Source organism: Pristis pectinata, chromosome 18 (genome assembly GCF_009764475.1).
Source record: "Pristis pectinata isolate sPriPec2 chromosome 18, sPriPec2.1.pri, whole genome shotgun sequence".
Classification (NCBI taxonomy): domain Eukaryota; kingdom Metazoa; phylum Chordata; class Chondrichthyes; order Rhinopristiformes; family Pristidae; genus Pristis; species Pristis pectinata.
In genome coordinates, this window is record NC_067422.1 from 7,254,637 (window position 1) to 7,277,278 (window position 22,642).

Here is a 22,642-nt window from a genome sequence, read left to right on the forward strand (position 1 = left end):
GATGGTGTAAACGTAAGAGGCAGAGTGACTGATTGATGGTGGAACTAGCCAATCAGTAACTTGTATTGTCACGTGTTGTTTGCGTAGCGCCAAATAGCGTACCAAAAAAAATGATTGATGGTGAAGCCGACCAATCAATAACTGAGCTGCCGGTACGCCTCACATTTGTCGTCAAAACAGGCGGGGGCGTGAGGGTAATTGATTGATGGCGGAACTGGCCAATCATAACGGCAATAAGGTGGAGTTGTAGGACGTCATTTGCGACTTCGGCGAATCATATCAGGGAAGCTAGTGACGGAGGTGGGCTCAGCAGAGAGTTGGGTAAGGATGGAATCCGCCAAATTTAAGAAAGTAAGTTCATTATCCTTGTAGTAGGCGGTTGTATTTTATCTTTAACGCAAGTATTTATGCAACCTCAGTTCCCTGATGCCAGCTTTAATTTTATGGCTGCTGCTTCAGTTGCAAATATTTGGGGTGTGTGTGGGTTTCAATTCAATCTGATGAATTTTCACCGCCTACAGATTCTATTCTTCAGGCCTTTCCGACTTGTTTTTAGCTTGCAATGTGGTAATTACTGAAAGAACTTTCCTGCCGTGGAAATTGCAGCATTAGAAGAAGCATTAAAATATGGGTTCAGGGTTAGCGTATATAAAAATTATGGGAAAGGGTTGGCTGAATGGGTAAAATAAGCAGGAGGTATCTGATGATATTTTTGCTCTTAGAGTCAACGAGTTGCTTCCATGCGTTGTTGAGATTATTAGAATTTCCTTAACTTGATCAGAGAAAATCTTGAGCAACGTACAAAATGCTGGAGGAACTCATCATGTCAGGCAGCACTGTGGAGGGAAATGGACAGTCGATGGTTTGGGTCGAGACCCTTCATCTGGACTGGAAAGAGAGAATGGACTGGCTATCTCCCTTCTTTCTTTCCACTCTAGATGAAGGGTCTCGACCCGAAACGCTGACTGTCCATTTCCCTCCATAGGTGCTGCCTGACCCGCTGAGGTCCACTAGCGTTTTGTGCGTTGCTCAGATTCCAGCATTTGCATTCTCTTGTGTCTCCAGAGGAAATCCTGAGTTTTTTTTTAAGAAGCTTCATCCAAAACAAGCAAAGTGGGCTGAAAGGAGCAGATGTGGTGGCGATTTTAGTGATCGAGAAGAATTATGAAGCTTTGTTACAGTTACTGAGTTGATAAACTGTGGTTCAATCTGTGATGGTGGCCAGGGAATTATGGAGGGCAGAATCAGGTTTATCACTGACATTTGCTGTGAAATTTGTTGTTTTGTGGCAGCAGTACAATACAAGACATAAAAATTACTAACTCAAGGTGATAGCCAAGCTGTTTATTAGTGACTTTGTAGTTGGCACTCCAATTTGCACACAGTTGTTTAAACAGTAATTAACAAACTGTGGTTAAGCATTTTGCCAGAGAAGATTTAGAAGACTTTGGACATAAGATGACCCTTATCTATTTTTCACTGATTTCTTTATTTTTTTTAATTTGTGAACCTAATTTCTGCTATCAATATACTCCTGGGGGGGGGGGGGGGTGCTTGTGAGCCTTAAAAACAATAAGTAAGTAATTGCACCAACTGTTGGCAGATTACACAGGTAACAAGAAAGGCCCCTTTCAGTTAAGGATGTGGTCCTAGGAGCACACCCTTGTCTCTGGCATGCAAATTCGCACTCCTCTTTCAATCCTTGGTCTTCCAGCAATCTTTTATTTTGGCTCAGCTCTTTGGGTCTCCTGCCAATGGCCTGTGGCAGCAGAATGACTTGCAGGTTAGCTCGCACTTCCAAGGATGTGACAAGCATGAGTTGGGATGTAAGATGAGACTATCTTCCTTTTTCTAGGTTGTTGGATTTAATTTGGTATGTGTACCTTCAATAACTGCCTTGATTCCACAATGGTAATTAAACTGTATATGTTCAAATTGCCATTGTGGAAACAGCTGCAGGGTGACCAAAGCTGAGAGTTGAATGTTTGAGGACATTCATCACCTTGGAAGGATGGACAGAAAAGAAGAGATGGAGTGGCACTGTTAATAAGGGGTAAGATCAGTGCTGTAAAATCAAATTGGCTTGGCAGATGGTAGTGTAGAATTAGAATCTATCTGGGTGGAACTAAGCAACAGAAAACACGAGAGAGTTATTTATACATTAAACAAGTCAAATTAGTGGTAATAAGATGGAGGACATATTCGTGGAATGTATACAGGATGGTTATGTAGTTATGTGTTGAGGAACCAACTAGCTAGAAGGCTGTTTTAGATCACTGTGCAATAAGGAAAGGTTAATTAATAATCTATATTGTTAATGTGCATTAAGGAAAGAGTGACTATAATGGGATAGAATTTTACATTTGAGTTTGAAAGTGAAATAAAACAAATGCTGGAAATGCTCAACATATCAGGCAGTATCTGTGGAAAAAGAAAGAATTAACATTTCAGGTCAAAGATCCTTAATCAGAACTGGGGAAGAGAGAAAATGTTAGTTTTAAGTTGCAGAGAAGGTGGGGAGGGATGGATAGGACAAAGGAATATAGAGGGTGATGGCAGGGTTGCCATGGGTATAAGTTGTCGAGATCATCTAGTCTGTGAGTGAATGTACAAACAAAGGAACATAAAGTTGTAAAATGCAGGGCTGAAGAATGTGTTCAGAAGGTCAGGCGGTACTAATGGAGAGAGAACACTAAGCAAAATCATGCGTGGATGAATTGCAACATATATGTCTGGTTCTGATACAAGGAAATAAAGTTACCAGAACATAAAACAATACAACATAAGAACAGGCCCATCAGCTCGCTATGTCTGCCAACCATGATGCAAATTAAACTGCATATTTGCCTGCATGTGGTCTATTTCCCTCAATTCCCTGCCTGTTCATGAGTCTGTCTAAATACCTCTCAAATGTAAGAGGCATAAGTTGTAAAATTCAGTATTGAGTCCAGAAGGCTGCAATCTGCCCAGATGGAAGAAGAGGCAGATTGGTTAGAGAGGGAGTTGATGGAGAATTAAAGTGACAGGCAACTGTTACCCTTGCAAACTGGACATGGGTGCCCTATGAAGTGGTCACCCAACCTGCAATTGGTTTCAGCAACTCAGAAGGATGTTTGTGTCTGTGGAAGGTGGGAAGGGATGAGGTAAAAAGACAAGTGTTGCTGCATCTGTTATTGCATAAGAATGTGCCAAAAGAAGGGGAGTGGCTTGTGAGGATGGCAAAGCTGACCGGGGAATTGGGTCTCTTTTGAAGTGCTTAAAGGAGAGGGAAAGATGTGTTTGATCAAATCTTTTGAAAGCTGGTGGAAATTGTGAAGGATGATCTGTTCCTCACTGAAGTTGATGAGGTGGAAGGTGAGGGTAGGGGAATTCTATCCTTGCATTGTTCAGGAGAAGAACAGGTGAATAAGGTTGCAGGAAATGGATGAGATGTGGTCAAGGCCTTTGCTAACTTTGGTAGAGGGGAAGCCATGGTTCAGGAAGAAGAGAAATATCTCGGAGGCACTGGATGTAAGATCTCATCATTCTGTTCTCCTAGTTCTTCCATTTCCATGTTTGCTTTGATGAAGTTCTTGCCAGAGGCAATGTGGGAGGAAGGATAGGAGAGAGAGCTGTGCGTGTATGTAGGCTTGCAATGGATGTTTGTCACTAGCCTGTCCCCTGAAATGGGGATAGATGTCTAGAAAAGGAAGGGAAGAGTCAGAAATGGACCAGGTGAAGGTGAGAGCAGAGTGGGAAGTGACAGCTGAAGTAATACATTTGAGTTCTGTATGAGTGCGGAAATTGGCACCAATGCAGTCAGCAACGTACTGGAAAAACATTTGGGGTAAGGTGCTAACTTAAATGTACTTCTTCCCATCCTGCCTTGTGTAGGGACTCCTTGAATTTTCCCAGGGGTATGGACTATAAAGGTAGGGTGTTTTGGTGCAATTTTACAGGGAACTAGTGAAACAGAACCTGGTCTTCATATTTAAGGAAAGATACACCTGCATTGGAGGCTGTGCAGAGAAGGTTCACCAGGTTGATTCCTGGGATGAAGGGTTTGCGTATGAAGAGAGGCTGAGTCGATACTCAAAGTTTAGAAGCATAAGAGGTGATTTTATAAGATTTTGAGGGGGATTGACAGGGTGGATGCTGAGAGGAAGTTTCTTGTGGGGGTATCCAGAATGAGGGGGCATAGTTTCAGAATAAGAGGTTGTCCATTCAAGATGGAGAAATTTCTTCTGAGGATCATGATTTGGAATTCCCTACTGCAGAGAATGTGGAGACTGAGTCATTCAGTATATACAAGGGTAAACAGGCAGATGCTTGATCTCCTCCAGACAGATCAGCTATGCTTATGAAGTCTTCGCCAGTCTCTCAGCTGCCATCGACATCACTTGTGTCATCCAGTCCCTCTTGCTCTCGACCCTATCACAGACATTCCCTTTTGTTCTCTCTGCCCTTCCTCCTTATCCACAACTTAAAATATACTTGTTATTTTAACTTATCCTCATCCTGATGAAAGGTATTGACCAAAAAAAACTGTTACTCCTGTCACAGATGCTGCCTGACCTGACTATTTCCAGTATTTTCTGTTTTTATTATCAAACCCACCAGTTATGCTATTCTGAATCAAAATGTCAGGACGTCATGTTTTAAATTGCATGAAGGTATTGCAGATTTTAAACCAATTTTAACTATAGCATTTTGAAGTTTTTTTTACTATTACTATTTTTAATCAGCTATATTGTGTTGAACTAACTATAAATGATCTACTTAAGGTGTTGTGGTATTTTGTTGAGGAATTGTAAGAGAAGGTAAGAATGGCTAATGAGCTACAGCAAATCCTCATTAGGACTTATAGTTGGTATTGGTGTATTATTGTCACTTGTACCAAGGTACAGTGAAAAATCTTGTCTTGCATACTGTTCGTACAGATCAATTCATTAGTGCAGATATGTTAGTACAGAGTGCATTGAGATAGTATGGGTAAAAACAATAACAGCACAGAGTAAAGTGTCACAGCTACAGGGAAGTGCATTGCAGGTAGACAATAAGGTGCAACAAGGTAGATTGTGAGGTCAAGGGTCCATCTCATCATATAAGGGAACTATCCAATATTCTGAAATATCACAGTGGGACAGAAGCTGTCCTTGACCCTGGTGGTACATGCCCTCAGGCTCCTGTATCTTCTGCCTGATGGGAGAAGAGAGAATGTCCCGGGTGGGTGGGGTCTTTGATTATGCTGGCTGCTTCACCAAGGCAGCGAGAGGTATAGACAGAGTCCATGGAGGGGAGGCTGGTTTCCTTTGATGCGCCGGGCTGTGTCCACAACTCTCTGCAGTTTCTTGCGGTCTTGGGCAGAGCAGTTGCCATACCAAACTGTGTTGCATCCAGATGGGATGCTATCTATGGTGCATCAATAAAAGTTGGTGAGTGTCAAAGGGGACATGCCAAATTTCTTTAGCCTCCTGAGGAAGTAGTGCTGGTGAGCTTTCTTGGCCATGGCGTCTACGTGGTTGGACCAGGACAGGATATTGGTGATGTTCACTCCTAGGAACTTGAAGCTCTCAACCCTCTCGACCTCAGCACCATTGATGTAGACAGGTGCATGTACGCTGTCCCCTTTCCTGAAGTCAATGACCAGGTCTTTTGTTTTGCTGACACTGAGGGAAAGGTTGTTGTCATGACATCATGTCACTAGGCTCTCCTTCCTGTACTCTGACTCATTGTTATTTGAGGTACAGCCTACTATGGTGGTATCATTTACAAACTTGTAGATGGAATTAGAGCAGACTCTGTCCACACAGTCATGAGTGTATAGGGAGTAGAGTGGAGGGCTGAGTATGCAGCCTTGTGGGGCACCAGTGTTGAGAATAGTCGTGCTGGAGGTATTGCTGCCTATCCTCGCTGATTGCGGCCTGTTGGTCAGAAAGTCAAGGATCCAGTTACAGAGGAAGGTGTTGAATCCCAGGTCTCAGAGTTTGGTGATGAGTTTGCTTGGAATTATAGTTGGCTCCATTATCACACCTGTATCACACCTTACAGCAGGATGCTTGGTTTTTACAGAAATTCATGTCAAATAGAACACTATGAAATGTTATAAACTAAAAATGTTCCAGTCAGACTTGATTAATTTCCATCTCTGTATTGTATCGTAAATCAACGCTGTTGTCCACTCATTCCTGAAAAATGAAAAGGTGCAAACTTCAGATTTGAACAATTTTTGAAGGTAACAGATGTGTATTAGTGACTTGATTACACTCTGTTCCCAGTGACGCTATTCACTATGTCACTTTTTGTTCCAGGAATTGATCAGTAAGTTACTGTACTTCTATTTTACGGATCAGAAAACCAAAGGTAAGTTTATTTTACTCCATGTAGAACAGTCTTTTAAAAGTGTTACATAGTTATAGATGCTAAATCTATATGCATTCATTTAAGAAATGACACATGATTAAAATGCTAAAATCTATTAGTGCAATGTTGTGTGGCATTGTAGGGCAAAGCCTAAAGTTGTTCCATTTTCAAACGAGTTTGCTAAAAAAAAAAATTCCTTTTCCTGCCATTGTGCAAGAAGTAAGAAGATAATGTCAAATAAATATATTTTAAAACAAAGTATTCCATTGAGAAATCATTCATATCAAACTTGTATGTTGTTCTGCTAAAGGTGGACTTCTCTCACTGCAAGTAATTCTCCCATAGATGGTAAGCAGTAAGGAGTGGAGACTGATTGCTGTTGTGAGAAATAAGATTTTTAAAAGCCTTTAACTACTTAATCTAATGTTTCCTGTTTATTTGCAGTCAATGGCGATGCTGTCATCATTATGTGTGAAATGGTAAAGTTATTTGTGATAGGTAAGCTTGCAAGATAAGTGATTGTGTACAGAGAATTATTGTATTTCATAGGATGTACAGGACTTTGAGTACATTAAGATCGGATTATGTTAAAGTTACCAAAGTTATTTGATCCAACTGATTGGCATGATTTAACAAAAAATATGAGTACTATATAAACTGTCATAGGTTCATAGTGTTATACAGCATGGAAACAGGCCCTTCTGCCCAACTCAACCATGCTAATCAAGATGCCCATCAAAGTTGATCCCATTTGCCTGCATTTGGCCCATATCCCTCTAAACCTCTCCTGTCCAAATGTTTTTTAAATGTTGTAACTGTACTTGCCTCTACCACCTCCTCTGGCAGCTCATTCCATTTACACACCATCCTCTGTATGGATAAACTTGCCTCTCAGATCTCCTTTAAATCTTTCCCCTCTCACCTTAGTTTTAGACTCCCCTGACTGGAAAAATACTGTGACTATCTACTCTATCTATGCCTGTCATAATTTTAGAAACCACCATAAGGTCACCCTTCAGCCTCCTCCACTCCAGAGAAAACAGTCCTAACCTATCCAATCTCTCCTTATAACTCAAGCCCTCTAGTTCTGGCAACATCCTCGTGAATCTGTTCTGCACCCTCTAGCTCAATCATATCCTTCCTATTGTATGGCGACCAGAACTGCAAACTATATTCCAAGTGCAGTCTAAACACTATTTCGTACAGGCCAGTAAACATTAAATATTTTTAAAAAAATTATCTGAGTTGAAACCAGCTATGAGCATTGTTCTTAGTCAAGTAAACAGTGGGTTCAGGGAAGGGAAGCTTTTGCTATGATTGCACCAATATCAACAACAAAATTATCTGTGTTTTAATAGCTTTTTTTTACTTGTTTGTTCATGGGATGTGAATTAGGGAAAAATTGGCCTTCTGTTATTCACTGGCTTGATCAGTCTTTCAGTTGGTGCTGATACCCCACCACTACTTGTCATTACTTCCTTCACTCCTTTCCCCTTTCTTTGCAATTTGAGAGTTATTTTTTAAATCTTTAACCTGTGTCACTCTGAAAGATCAGTTACCTGAAATGGTAGTTCTGTTTCTCTCTCCACAGATGCTGCTTAACCTGCTGAGTAACATTTTCTGTGTTTATATTGCGTTTCTGGCATCTGTACTTTTGATTTTTGATGTATCGTCCCTGTTTAGCTCTAAGCTGAGTGGTGTGCTGAGCCATTTCAGAGGACAAATACCAATCATGGATCGTAGGACATAATAAATGATGAAAACTTTTCTTCCCAGAAGTACATCAGTGAACCACAGGAATGTTTACATATTCTGGTTGTTTCATGGTCACATTGATGATAATGACTTACTGCTCCATGTTTATTTACAGTAAACTCCTGATAATTTACCAGTTCTGCAGAAATCCTGATGGTTCAGTGTCTGACTCACTGGGGCCCTATTTTCCCTGTGCCCGCTTGAAACTCACTGGGGCCCTGGAAAACTCATTATATTACTGTGTAACATCTAAACAAAGTGACGTAAAAGTATGTTGGTGTGTTAATGAGGTGTTGGCAAGGTTTAAAGGTCAGCACAACATTGTGGGCCGAAGGGCCTGTATTGTACTGTACTGTTCTATGATTAATGGGAGTAATGTCCAACAGTCTGGAAAAGCTGCCAATCCGGCATCACCAAAGCCCTATGTGTGTGAGATTAATGGAGTCTTGTAAATACTTTGAACTTCCCAGCAACTGTGATAGGATTTGAACTCATTGTTAGAGTAATAGTCTAAGCTTATGGGCATTAGTTCAATTAATCACTTTATAAATGCACCCTACATCAAAGTAAAGATGGAGATGTGCATGATTTTTTTCCACTTAAGACTGCAGATGAACTACTCAAACTGAAAAGATATTAACTGTTGCAGAAAAAAAATACAAATTAATCTACTAATTTTAAACTGGTTCCAGCTTGATCAGACTAAATTTTGAGCTCATTATGATTTCAATTACAAGTTTTTTTTTGATTATAAGTAATCATAGAGTTGTACAGCACAGAAGCAAGCCCTTTCACCCACCACATCCATGCTGACCCTTTGGCCCATCTACACCATTTGCCCACATCAGGACTATGCCTGGCTTATTTAAGTGTCTAAATGCTTAAACGCAGTAATTGTATCTGATTCCACCTCCTCTGGCAGTGTGTTCCAGATATCAAACCACTCTGTTTACAAAAATCTACCCATAAGATCCCCTTTAATTCTCTTGCCTCTCACCTGAAAGCTACACCTTCTGTGTTTGATACCCCTACCATGGGGAAAAAGATTTTGACCATCTACCCTAATCTATGCCTCTCATAATCTTGCATACTTCTATCAGAATTTGAATACTTTTCTGTTCCTCCTGCATATGGAACATGGGTAGAAATTGAATGTGTCATTATTTTTAATCCAAGCATAACTTAACAACTACTCTGATCTTTTGCTCAAATCCTGTCTTTTTGTGATGAGATAAATGTGTCCTCTCTGAAAATGTCATTATCACACAAACACACGACTAGAGGCTGCGTATATCCTGATAGCAACCCACTCCTCCTTTGTCACCCTAGTCGCCTCTCTAAAGGTCTTCATCATCCAGGTTGTAACACTGAGGTAATGGAAAACCAGTTGAAGAGGAGTCAAAATGTCTGAGTTAAACATTTAAAAAAAAACAAGATGTAATCTGACTGCTACTAGCAACTCCTGGTCCTTGGCCCTAATTCCATTTCTTCCCCAGTCAAAGCTGAATCAGACTGTTCACCTCTGCACACTACTTGATCTTGATGTCTTCCATATACCATCTATCCTAATCTTCACTACTTCCACATGTAATATCTCTCTCTCTGCCCTGACACAGCACAGGTTCTGCTAAAACTTTCTCCCAAGCTTTTGTACTTCAGCTTAGCTCTTCCAACCCCATACCCCACCCTTTCTCTCTCATAAACCTCCAAAACAATGATCCTAGCACTCATTAAGTGCTATGTTGGTCACCAGTCCACGAATCCTTTTTTTCCCCTCAAATTCACATCTTGATATTTAAAATCCCATTCATGGTTTCCACTCTCTATCTCTAGCCTTATAAATGCATTCTAGAACATAGACCAGAACAGCACAGCGCAGGAATGGGCCCTTCGGCCCACGATGTGTGTTCTCCAGCTCTAGCCTCTGGTTTACCCTCCCGTCACCAGTTTAGGTTTTTGCCTGAAATTCCTTTACACCTCCTCTTTTTATAATGTTTTTGCCTTTCAGTGAGATGTGAATATTATCATATCCCCTCCCTGACTGTATTTAAAATTTAATTGATTTTTATTTTCCCTTCTATGAACAACCTTGTAGTTCTATAAGTGCAGAGAGTTTGTAGTTTACAGATTTTGTTTCCTCAGAAATCAATACGAATTGCAAATGCCACTTATAGCACCAGAGTTGAGGGACTTTCTTGAACTGGTGGCTTGAACTTAGCTGCATGAGTTGAGTGATTTTTTTTTTGTTGTAGTTATTTTTAATACAAATCCCTTTTCCCTGTTGCATTGCATCCAGAGGCAGCAGCTCGAACAGCCAGACAGGCTTCCTCTGAAGACTCTAAGGCAGCAGAGATTGACCATTTTGAGAAGGTTTTGCCTCAGCTGGTATGTAAATGACATGTACTAAAGCTTGCAGACTCTGCTAGGGGAAAGCTTAAAGAAAGTTCTGTCTTTATTGAAATCAAAACTTGAGTGTAATGGAGAGAGAATGGAACTATCTCGTCATATCATCTTGCCTCGTCCTCCACTTGTCTGCAGCACATGTCAAAGTGCTTACATCAATGGTTACAGTTACTGCATAGTCAGATTTCCCCAGTCTGAAGGGGACAAGCACCGTGTATATCTCCCATGTGAATAGACTTAGCAGTTTTTATTCGAGTAGAAGGAGCACAGATTCTTTATTCTATATTGAGGAAAGGGGGAAACAAACTTTATAATGAAAACAGCTTTCAGAAAAAAAAACTTGCAATTCAATGTTTGTGGCTGTTTTTAAACGAGACGTTAGGAAAACTGCTCGTTCTATAAAATCCGTGTTAATTTTTAACATTCAATTTGGCAAAATGCTCAAGAAATAAATCACTGAATATTTCTTTGGCAGATGACCTATCACTGTAAATCAGTTTAATCCTTAACACAATCTAACATTTTACATTGGCAAATTGCTAATGGGAAGAAAAGTGTCGGAGTTGAAATTTAGACAAAATCATTCCCATGTGACCAAATTCTAGTGTTTAATTTCCTGTATTTTCCATCAATTGTCCATTACCACTATTTGGGATGAAAATAGTCAACATAAGCAAGTAATAGCCTTGTAAAGGGTTTCAGTGACCAATGGATGAAATGATAAACACCACTAATGCTCCCTTTATCAGGAGACTTGCATAGATGCCCCGTATGAAAGTGAAGGCACATGGCATTATGAGGAATCAGCTGCAGGCTGAGCTAATCGTGGCACAGTACAAGAGCACACCTGTTCAGGAATGTGACAAGGTTCAGTGCACAGAAATGTGGGCTCCGTTCTCAGGGTGGCGTGTGGTTGCAGGTATAACGGTGAAGAAGGATGTGTGATAAGTAAGATTAAAATTGAAAGACAGGTTTTGGAGCATAGATAATTCCGTAAAATTGGATTGATGATTTAAATTTTAAAATCCATGTGCATCTGGTTTTCATATTTTCAGGACATTTTATGGATTTGTAGCGTTCTTCACTGTCTGGTATAATTTATGATATGTGTTGTCTGAACCTATGTGCCTGAGATGTTGCTGCAAGCAAGTTTTTCATTGTAGTTGTGCATATGACAATAAACTCAACTTGACTGAGTTCCAGTTGGGGCGGTTTGGTTTTGAGAATCCCATTGCAGGAAGTAAATCGGAACAATGGAAAGGGTACTGCAAAATAATCCTGAGCGTATAATTACAGTTTGAGGTATTCTGATCATTTAAAGCCCAGAGGGAATTGAAAAGTTTTCAAATTATTTGTGTGTTTAAAAGTCTGATTCGAAAGCAGACAGATTTACTGAGGAGAATAGAAGTTGAGATATTCTTTCACAAGATTATTATAGCATACAATGCTTTATCAGAAACAAGTGTTATGATGAAGACTGCCATCATTTAAAAAATTCCTTAGATTATAACAAAGGAATATGAAATCATAGAATTAGAATACTTTGTCCAGTTGAATACATGAGTGACATTGTGCCTGTCCTCGTGCTGATCTTGTATTGATAACCACAATAGTTAATTAACTCTCACTGGGATAGACCAATGTTTCTGCCACTCATTTAGATTCTGCCCCTGGTTCAGATAAACCTGTGAGGAACTGAGTTGAACACAGCCAGCAGATGGCAGACTTGATCCTTAAGCCATGCTGAGTATTTTCAGTTAGGATGCTGCAAAAAGCTAGGAATTCCTGGAATGTGGAGGGGAGAATCAGCCAGAGCTCTCATCCTGATTATTATTTGGCATCTGCAGCTGTGTGTTTGGTGAGAACCAGTATTAAATTTGTCTGAGGTTCTTCCATTTCTTTTCATGCACAAAACCTCACCCCGACCATGCATTATCAAAGCCAACAGTGATAAGAGGCCAAGGGAATAATTGGAACATATTGCACAAGTTAAGGCATCTGCTCCAGAAAGTACATATAAAACTTAAAACACATGGATATACTGGGATTGTGAGTTACAATGAGATTTGGATACCAGGACTATTCACACTAGAGTGGAAAAGTTCAAAGTTTAAAAAGTTTGAGGGGTGAACCGACCTCCTGAGGGGGCAGGAATTAGCAGTGTTTGACTGCCCTGCAGTTAGTGGTGTATGGGAAATGCAATGTGTTCTTGTCGATTTATATCCTTGTTAAAATTAAATGGTCCACATCATGAGTAAAACTTCCACTGTAGTTAATTTAAAATGTTTTCTTCTTTCAGCTTCTGGATTTCTAGGATCAGATATTTCCGCCAGGTGGTGCTAATTTTACAGCACAGAAACAGGCCCTTTTGGCCCACCACAAACCTTTCCATCGAAACAATATGATCATACTGCTGAAACCACTGTCACCTGTTGTAGAGCTGATGGGACTGCTTCTTCACAGTTTAAGTGTGATATATATTGTGAATTTGATGTCAGTGTTTCATTACTTATAACCATTATTATTTAATTCTATTTTTCCCTTCATGTGTTTTGAAGGAGCTATATTGTACCACAGGAGAGCAGAATGGGCATTCTTGTCTTTAAACTATAGAGTTTCAAACTTTGGTTCCCAGGTGGATCAGTTTTTAAAAAGGTGCTGTCTTAAGGCAATGGGTTAGAAAAAGCTTTGAAGACCAGCCAAGATTCAACAAACGCTAATTCATAATGTTGTGTTAAGCATTCAATGACTTGAGAAACCTTGAAGATTCAAGGTTCACAGTACATGAAACCATTAAAACTGGAAGAGAAGACAAAGTAAATGTTTTGGATATCAATATTGTTGACTGTGTGCCTTTTGTAACCAGAACATCATGTACACTTATTAAAAGCAGAAGCTAATTGTTGTAATTTGTCTGCTTATTGCACTTGGCTCCTTATTGGGTTGTAGGAACTGACTAATTCTGACCTCTTTAATACATAAGGTTTTGAATGGCTTGTTAAGTAAATCACCAGTCTTTGTAAATAGGAAGAACTTTGTGCAGTGGGGCATACTTTCTGTATAAATCTTTGCATTGTTAGATAAACAAATGAAGAGCTTTTATGTGTATGAAAATTGCAAAACCTTTTATGTATATAAAAAGGACACAAAGTAAACTGGCCCCTTTAATAAAAAGAAATGGACAAAATGGAATTAAAGGGATGGTAGACATATTGTGGGGATTTTAATTGCAGAGGGTCTGAATAACTTGCAGAAATTCAGGGAACTATAGATCTAATGAATGTGGAACTCTAATATTGCTGGTAAAATTTATGGGATTTACTGTTAAAACCCCTTGATGCGATAGCTCACCTTGTGCGATACTACAGATATGGAGCATTCATTGAGATTTTGATCTTCAAGAACTTCTTTTGGGTTTGAGAACAACTATAAGATAAAAAAGGCAACCTCTATTGAAGGCCAGTTGCTCTAACATTAGAAGTATAAAGCAGACACGAGACGGCAGATGCTGGAATCTGGAGCAACAATCTGTTGGAGGAACTCAGTGGGTCGAGCAGCATCTGTGGGGGGGAGGGAAGGAATGTCAACTATTCCTTTCCTCCCACAGATGCTGCTCGACCTGCTGAGTTCCTCCAGCAGATTGTTTGCTGCATTAGAAGTAGCAAATGGCTATATCCATTAGTATAAGGGTTTTTATCAAAGGGAATCCTCTGTCAACATGCTGAGGGCACAATGTCTGCAAGTTCTTTGATGTGAAATTCAACCAGTAGTAAGAAATTGAAAAGGGAGGGGGGCAGGTTGACAGCAGATGGAGTACAAGGTGAGAAGAATGGAAAATTGGATTTTTATTTTAAAATGCTGTGGGACTGGTATTTGGGGACTATGGTACACATCACAGTTAAAGCACAGAAGCAATAAATTAATCTGGTATCAAACAATCTGCTGGAGGAACTCAGTGTTCCAGTATCAGAGGTCACTTGTGACTCAATCTAGTCACAAGTGCAATAGGCCTTTGTTTTCTAAAAGGCTGGTGTGTAAGGTAGTCTTGTTGTAATTTTATAGGTCTTTGGTATAATTGTGTGCAATTTTGAACTGTAGGAAAAGTGCTTGGCATAGAGGGATACAACATGGTTCATTAGATTTAATACCAAAAGGGGAGAGTTAAGCCAGGAGTAACATGTTCCAATCATTTCCCAGTGAACAAACTTACACAAGATCTCAATGAAACACAGCAAATTATAGAGGGCTCAATTATTTGTATTGAAACTGTATCTTTCCTAGCTGCAGAGTTGAGAATGAAGGCTGATTAGTCTCAGGAGGAGAACTCAGCCATCTCGGATTGAGATGAGGATAAACTTTTTACTTTAAGTGCATGGGTTTGTGTTGACTTGTACCCTTATAAATACAGACTCCTGTTTCACATTAAGTTGATGTTTAAAAATTGCTGTAAGGTACACAAAGTAGTTAATGTTATCAGCACCATGTCCATGCATCTAAACTCCCCTAGACACTGTTGCTGCTCTGTTTTAGTGACTGTAATGTTTTCATGGACACGTCCATGATCCCCTTCAGTTATCAATCTGCAGTTCTAATGCGGAATTCACCTGACAACTCATGATTATTTTGCTCTGTAATCTCCCAGTTCTGTTCAACGGTTTCTACTTTTCCAATGCTACATTCACACCCCATTCCCACCCCTTTCTCCCTGTAGATCTCAGATCTTCTGAACAATTCTCCCTTTGCCCTTGTTTCTAGCAATTTAATGACCACAGTTCTGCCTTGGTCTGTCTGAGTTGTTAACTTAGAAAATAAGCAGGTAACCAATTACTGTATAGAAAGAGGTAGAATAGACGAGGTCTGTATAGAAAGACCAAGAGTATTCACACATTGTCCCAAATCTGCAACATCTCCTAAACTAATATAAAAAAATTTAATCGAAGCTTTGGTCCGTGTATGGAATTTGTTGCAGCTACACGATTCTTTAACCCTTAGCCAAGCTTTCCACCACAGTGCACAACTGCAGTTTTACAACTACTTACTTACAAAAAAAAGATTGAGGGATCTAATATAACTCAGAGCACTGTACTTTTGGAATGCTCATTCCCAGAGGTTTGCGGCTGCTCAGTATATTTCTGGACCAGGATTAATGTTTTCTTTTGCAATACAAAGTTTCTAGGGATGAGATGGGAAAATAGGTTGATGTAGAAATTCAGCCTGGATCTCAATGACTATCAATCAGAGCAAACATGAGGCTTCATGGTCTACTGTTATGCTGCATTCCAATGACTCCTGAACGTCACAACTTACTTAAGCTAACTCCTTCAAGGGCGTGGAAAAATGTTTTGTGTGCACCGAATGTTCCCCGAAGAACTGTACCAATACATCAGTGACAATTACACTATTGTCTAACAACAGAGCACCCACTGAAAATTATTCCAGTGTATTTCCATATGCTGTCAAGTCACATTACCCCGGTATCCACAGCAGAGGAGAACATTATTTGAAAGTGGATCCTGTAGATTTTAGGCTTGCGATGCTTATTTAACAGTATTTCCAAAACCCTAGTGAATGAGCAACTATCGCACTAGGCTAATTATTCTCCAGGACTCTACACTTCTCACTGCCTCAGAAAAGCAGCCAACGTGATCAAGGATCCCACCCACCTGGACATTCTCACCTTGCAACAGGAGGACCGATTTTGTGTTCAGATAAGTCACTATTTGTTTGGAGGAAGGACCAAGTGCCAAGAAATCCCCATGTCCTATGGGGATACAGTACCATATATATTTACTCTGAGCTTCATGTGAGCAAGGAGTTTCATTGTACCTTGGTGTATATGACAATTTGTTCCTCACACCAACCGAGTTTCAAACATCTTTTGGGAAACAGACATTATTGACACAGGAGACACCACAATAATTTAGGAGCAGCTAATTTTTGGGGGGGATAAATAGAAAATGCTGGAAGCACTCAGCTGGCTAGACAGCATCCTTGGAGAGAGAAACAGAGATTCTGTCAGGTCAAGGGCCCTTTGTCAGAAGAAGAAAAGTGAGAAGACAAGATTGTTTTAAGTTGCAAAGATGGGAGGTTTAGAGAACAGAGGAAATGTCTGTTAAGGTGCAGACCAAAGGATGTCGAGGCCAAGTTAGGGACAGAAGAGATAAACAGATTGAAGACACAAGAGGATGCAGATGCTGGAAATCTGGAGCGACAAGCAAAGGCACAGGAGGAACTCAGCGGGTCAGGCGGCATCTATGGAGGGAAATGAACAGTTGATGTTTCCGAAACGTCGTCTGTCCATTTCCCTCCATAGATGCTGCCCGACCCACTGAGTTCCTCCTGTGCCTTTGTTTGTTACTCACAAAAAAAAATTGAAACTGAAATATCCGGCAATATCTGTGGAGTGAACTGCTGGTTACTAGTAAGCTGCAACCTACCTGGACAGAACTTTTTTTGGAACACTTTTCTCAGCACTTCCCTGTTAAAAGGCTTGATTGTCCGTGGGGTAACATTTAAAGGTGGTAAAGGACTGTCACACCTAACCCAATTGACCATTTTAATGTGAGTTTACATTGAGTAGCAGCAAGTTTTGGAGAATCTTAGCACAACAAACAGACCCTTCTGGCCCACCTCATCCATGCTGACCATAATTCCTAGTTACGCTAATCCCCTTTGTCTGTATTAGGCCTGTATCCCTCTTTGCCTTTCTTGTCTAAGTACCTTTCCAAGTGCCTTTCAAATGTCCCACCTCCTCTAGCAGCTCATTCCATATACCCACCACCCTCTGTTTGGAAAACATATGCCTCTGATCTCCTTTAAATTTCTCACCTTCAACCTGTGCCCTCTAGTTCTAGACTCCTCTGCCCTGGGAGAAAAAGGCTTTCATCTATCTATGCCCCTCAGAATTTTACAATCCTTTATAAATCAGCTTCCTACATTCCAATGAGAACAAACCCAGCCTTATCCAATCTCTCCTTAGAACTACAGCCCCCAATTATGCCCTGCCTGATACCTGTAGTCATTCACACGGATTCCTGCAGGATTCATCAGCTCTTGCTCAAGGCCAGAATTTGGATTTCCTCGACCTAATCTGAGAGTATTTCAGTTAATTGTACATCCTGCCACAAACTAGGCTTTATTTATTGGAATAATAGAATTGGTAAAGGCTAATGATGGATTGATCAACTCTTATTCATGTCCCATTATAGTGTAGACTTGGTTATAACTGCCACGTTTACCATGAACTATTTCAGCTGAGGCTGTGGCTTCTGATCCTGAAATGTACAACTCTGTAATTATTAGTCCCTGCTTAAGTGAACAATCAAATAAAAAAAAACTAAATATTGGAAATCTTCTTTCTCATACATTCTTTTGTATACCAACTTGCCCAGGTCAGGACATCTTGTGGTTTGAGTCACCCTGAGAAATTCTAGGTATAATGCAAACTTTGTTATTAAAAAAAATGCAGCAGTACTGAGTACATTTATAATGTAATAATTTGGAGTCATAAAGTTGACACACACGTTTGTCACTGTAGAGGGTCTATTTTGAAGGATGCCTTTTAATTAATGGAGAAACTGAATGCATCACCACTCTAAAGAGTTTTTAAATCACAGTATTAAGAAATTGACACAGGTTAAGTGTCTTTAGTGTATTCAGTAAGAGATCCTGTTCACATTATTACAAAGTGCACTCTTTCCTGACAAAGGCACAACCTGCTTATCTGTAACCAAGTTTTGAAGAATCAAGACCACTTGTGTCGGCTTGGATCTTGCTGGAATTTAGTCAGCAACCTACTGGGAATTAGCAGTGCTGGAAAAGATATTGACTTCGGTAAAGTAGCAACAGAAAAACACTTTGGACAAAATGTACTTGTTGTTTTACATGAGTATATAACAGAACTCTTTTCCCATCCTATTCTGCTACAGCATACCATACAAGGCAGCCCAATTACTGATGTTGTCTGGAATCTTTTTGCTACCCTTGTTATCAGTTTACCTGCTTTAAGTTCACATCAATTAGAAAACAAATTATAACCATAATATTTCACAGCTATTCATAAGCACGAAGATTAGATTAGGCCTATCATTGCAATGGGAATATTGGCATTCTATATTGAGTCACTAACTTCATGTAATCTAAACATACCACAAAACTTAAGCCTTTCTAGAGATGTCCATCACAGAAAACTTTTCAGTCTTTCAAGGGAAATACCAAGTGCAGAATTATACATTTCTACTAACTTCATGTAACTGGTTAGATCACTTGGTTCACTTAAAAATTAGGCTAGAAAAATTACTTGGAAGCCTCTAGCAGTGTGAATTAAAGTGTCTAAAATAAAATTGAATTGGTTTATTATTGTCACATGTACTGAGATACAGTGAAAAACTTGTCTTGCATACCGTTCGTACAGATCAATTCATTACATAGTGCATTGAGGTAGTACAAAGTAAAACAATACAGAATGCAGAATAAAGTGTCACAGCTACAGAGAAAATGCAGTGCAGGTAGACAATAAGATGCAAGGTCATAACGAGGTAGATTGTGAGGTCAAGGGTCCATCTTATTGTACAAGGGAACTGTTCAGTAGTCTTATAACAGTGGGATAGAAGGTGTCCTTGAGCCTGGTGGTACGTGCTTTCAGGCTTTTGTATCTTCTGCCCAACGGGAGAGAGGAGAAGAATGCCCAGGGTGGCTGGGGTCTTTGATTATGCTAGCTGCTTTACTGAGGCAGTGAGAAGTGTAGACAGACTTATTTTAGAGTTAAAATAGTCCATAGTGGTATCACCAGGGCAACTCTGAGGGGTTGCTGCACCATTGATAGTTCCAACAGGCAGATGAACTGTTAAATAGATGGATTATTGGAAGAAAAACAGAGTTTTTTCCCTGATGATCTGACCAGCATATTTCAATCAACAAACCAAGTATCAGAGTTCTTGGTTGCTGTCATATTGCTGTCTGTGAGAGCACTCTGTGCACAAATCTGCTGCCGCATTTGCCATGTCACAACTGTGGCAGCACTTACAGTCCTTTGCTGGGTGTAGGACTTCTTGTGATGCTCTGAAATGGATGTGAAGATTGCTGAGTGAAGTGTTTTCTATTATAACGTTGCTTTCAGTAAGTGGCAGCTTATTGCAGGAAAAAAAATCTACCTGCAGTAAATTTCCTGATTAAAGATTAGATAATAGAAGGACAATGCAGAGAAAGATTTTTTTAATTGAAGAGGAAGCAGCAAAGGAAGAAACAATAATTCTGTGAAAGATGGAGATGTGCGTTTATGTAATCTGGGCAGGAGTGCTGAAGAACATGTGTGGTCCAGAGATATACAAGACATGCAACTTAGACAGCTGATCTGGGAGCTCCTAGTGACTTATCAGTTGGAAAGCACTTTAGTTCACATAGTCTCTCATGTTAATATCCTGTTTAAAATAAAATTGTCCTGATTTTCAGCAAAATCTCCCTAAGATAGTAAGTTACTTCATTAATTAAAATAGTTTGCCCTACAGTGACAAATCCATGTCATTACAGTTTAACAACATTGTCAGTCTGAACTATTACCCTATAAGTAATCATTGTTGCAGTAATAGTTCAAAAAAAAGGTTTGTGTTACACCTAAAATTTCTCAGGGTGACCCAAAGCACTTTCAAGGATAGTCAGATGATATAAATAAACAAGTTATCCAAAACCATCCAAAAATCAGCAGTTAATCTGTTTTCTCGTGAGATTAATATTGACCAAAATAATTAAACTTTCTACTAGTGCCTTGGCACCTTTAACTTTTACCCTAAACCATCAAAACAGGTTTTACTTTACAATTTATTTCAAGAATTACAGAACCCCTCAAGGCACTACTTCTAGTTTCTAGTGTCAGACTAGTTTATGACAAGTAATCTGGTGTCATACTAGATAATGACTAGTAACCTGGTGTCAGACTAAATAATGACTAGTAATCTAGTGTCATACTGGATTCTGGGCTTCATTTGTGGAGTGGGGTTGAGTCATAAACCTTTGGTTCCATATAGTTTTACCAAGAACCTGATAACAATCTATACTACAACATTCAGTTTACCTACTGGGCAAAAAACAAATCCTACATGACCAGCACTGGCAGGAATGCAAACTAACACATGGGCCATATGAGGAACTTTATCTGAAAAGTTCCAACATTCAGATGAATGGATGGATTATTTGACAGGAAAGCAGAGTTTGTCCCTGATAATCTGACCAACATATCTCAAGCAATTTCTAACTTTTTTGAATAAAAACCTCACTTGTCCAACACTTGGTAAAATATACACTTCCCCAGCCCCCCATAAACATCTGATGACAGTCCCAGCTGCTCCTTTTAAAGTCGGGGCTGTCTGAGTGATTTCTGGCAGTCTTAGGGCCAGGGCAGTGATGTCCCATATCTGTATTTTTTTTGATGAACTTTCCAAATCAACTCAAGCTTATTAAAGCATCAAAGACCCTGTGGTCACTGGCAACACCCTCCTCTTCCACAAGGGGGCCATACACACCAGGTTGGGAATCACTGCTCTAAGGGAATTAAATGAGATCTGATCATCATTATATTATATGAGACTTATAATTCTTGTCCACAAACCTTGCTTGATGCTGTTATATTTTTTGGCAATATTTACCATTCACATTTTAGTGTCAACTAAATTTTACCTACATTTTAGTGTAGTTGAAACTCTGGCCACAAGGTGGCCCTGTGGATCAATTTCCTGCAGTTTCTCAACCCCAGGGGCATCTTGTATATAAAATGCCTGATGTTCATCATACAATCAACCCTTAAACAATTTGCCCCTGAGTTACTCCAAAGCAAACATCTTAAAAACAAAACAAAAATCCTCAATTACCTAAAGTGATTTATTTTGGCTGCAACAATTAACTGTTCTTAATCACTGCAAGGCTGTTAAAAATATTCCAAGTTCTGCTAAGGATTGACTCTGTACAAAAGTCAGTGCCTCCTGCTTGTGAGTAAAATATCCTGTACCTGAGAGAGCTAATTTAGATGCTCAAAATACAGCTAAACCCTGATTACTTTAGCCTCAGTCATGGTCAAGTATGGAGAACCTAACGGGAGTTCAGCCTGCTTGCTATTTTCCTCCCCACCTGTACTTTACAGATTGTGGCAGGTGCTTTGAGCATGCCTGCCACTTCAAAGCGCTGTGAGCAGTTGGAAGTAATTAGACCTCAGGGAAAGAGAGAGCCAAGCTGCAAGACAATGGCAAGTGCCAGGAACACAGGGGTTCTCCAAGCACTTTGAAGTTCATTCAGTTAGACCAAAGTGGTGTTTGGTTTAGAAGAACGTGTCAGGCATCAGTGAAAGGACCACACTAGTTGAGGGCGATGGAAGGAGTCCATTTACTAATACGGAAGAGTGTCAAACCTCCTTTAGATAATAAGCACTTTATAATTATATACAAGGGTTCATATTCTGTACACAAGTACAATGACCCTCTTTGTACCAGCTGATTAAAGAGCTCATAGTGTTTGATTTCAATGAATATTTTTATTAGGATAAGGATGAAAGTCTATGTTCAACCTTTAAACCTTCTTTACCAAGCCTCTTTTCTCCTTTCGTTCTTTTCCTCTCTTCCTGTTGACTTTCATTGTTTTGTAACCAATCTGAAGTTACTGATTGAACTGTAGAGCAGACCCTGGATTGAAACACATGCATGAACTATACGTATCCTGAAGCGTGCAATCAATCTATACCAGGATGGTATTAAGCTTAATCCATTAATTTAATATGAGATTGAATTTAATACCACATTGGTGTTAAGCACACTAACTATAATAACAAAATTAAGTAAGTAAACTCTGGAAAGATCTGTGCAAATATCTTCCTCTTTTCAAAGGATAATCAAACACTGGCTTTCACCAAGACAGAACCTTTCGGGATTATCAGGAGTGTGTACGTTTAGAACTTAGTTGTGATTTGGAAGTGGGAAATATATTTTAGTGCATGATGCGGTTCTCTCCTTCCAAGGCCCTCAGTGCTGGCGTTGGGTCCAACCATTCCTGTGTCCTCTGCCTCAGTCCCCATCGGAAGCCCCGTCTGCTCGTTAACCTCCCTCATCCTTCCCCAACACCTGCCACACTTGAGGTGGAACACTGAGTTCTGTGCCTCATC

At 39.8% G+C, this 22,642-nt stretch overlaps 1 protein-coding gene across 1 annotated transcript; it reads left to right on the plus strand.

Moving 5' to 3' along the window:
• Positions 1-45: 45 nt before the first annotated feature.
• cenpx (centromere protein X) lies at positions 46-13,405 on the plus strand. The gene is made up of 5 exons (XM_052033272.1): positions 46-351; positions 6,291-6,342; positions 6,787-6,840; positions 10,394-10,482; positions 12,800-13,405. The coding sequence occupies exons 1-5, from the start codon at positions 328-330 to the stop codon at positions 12,812-12,814; spliced, it is 234 nt and encodes a 77-aa protein (XP_051889232.1). The 5' UTR covers positions 46-327; the 3' UTR covers positions 12,815-13,405.
• The last annotated feature ends 9,237 nt before the right edge of the window (positions 13,406-22,642 follow it).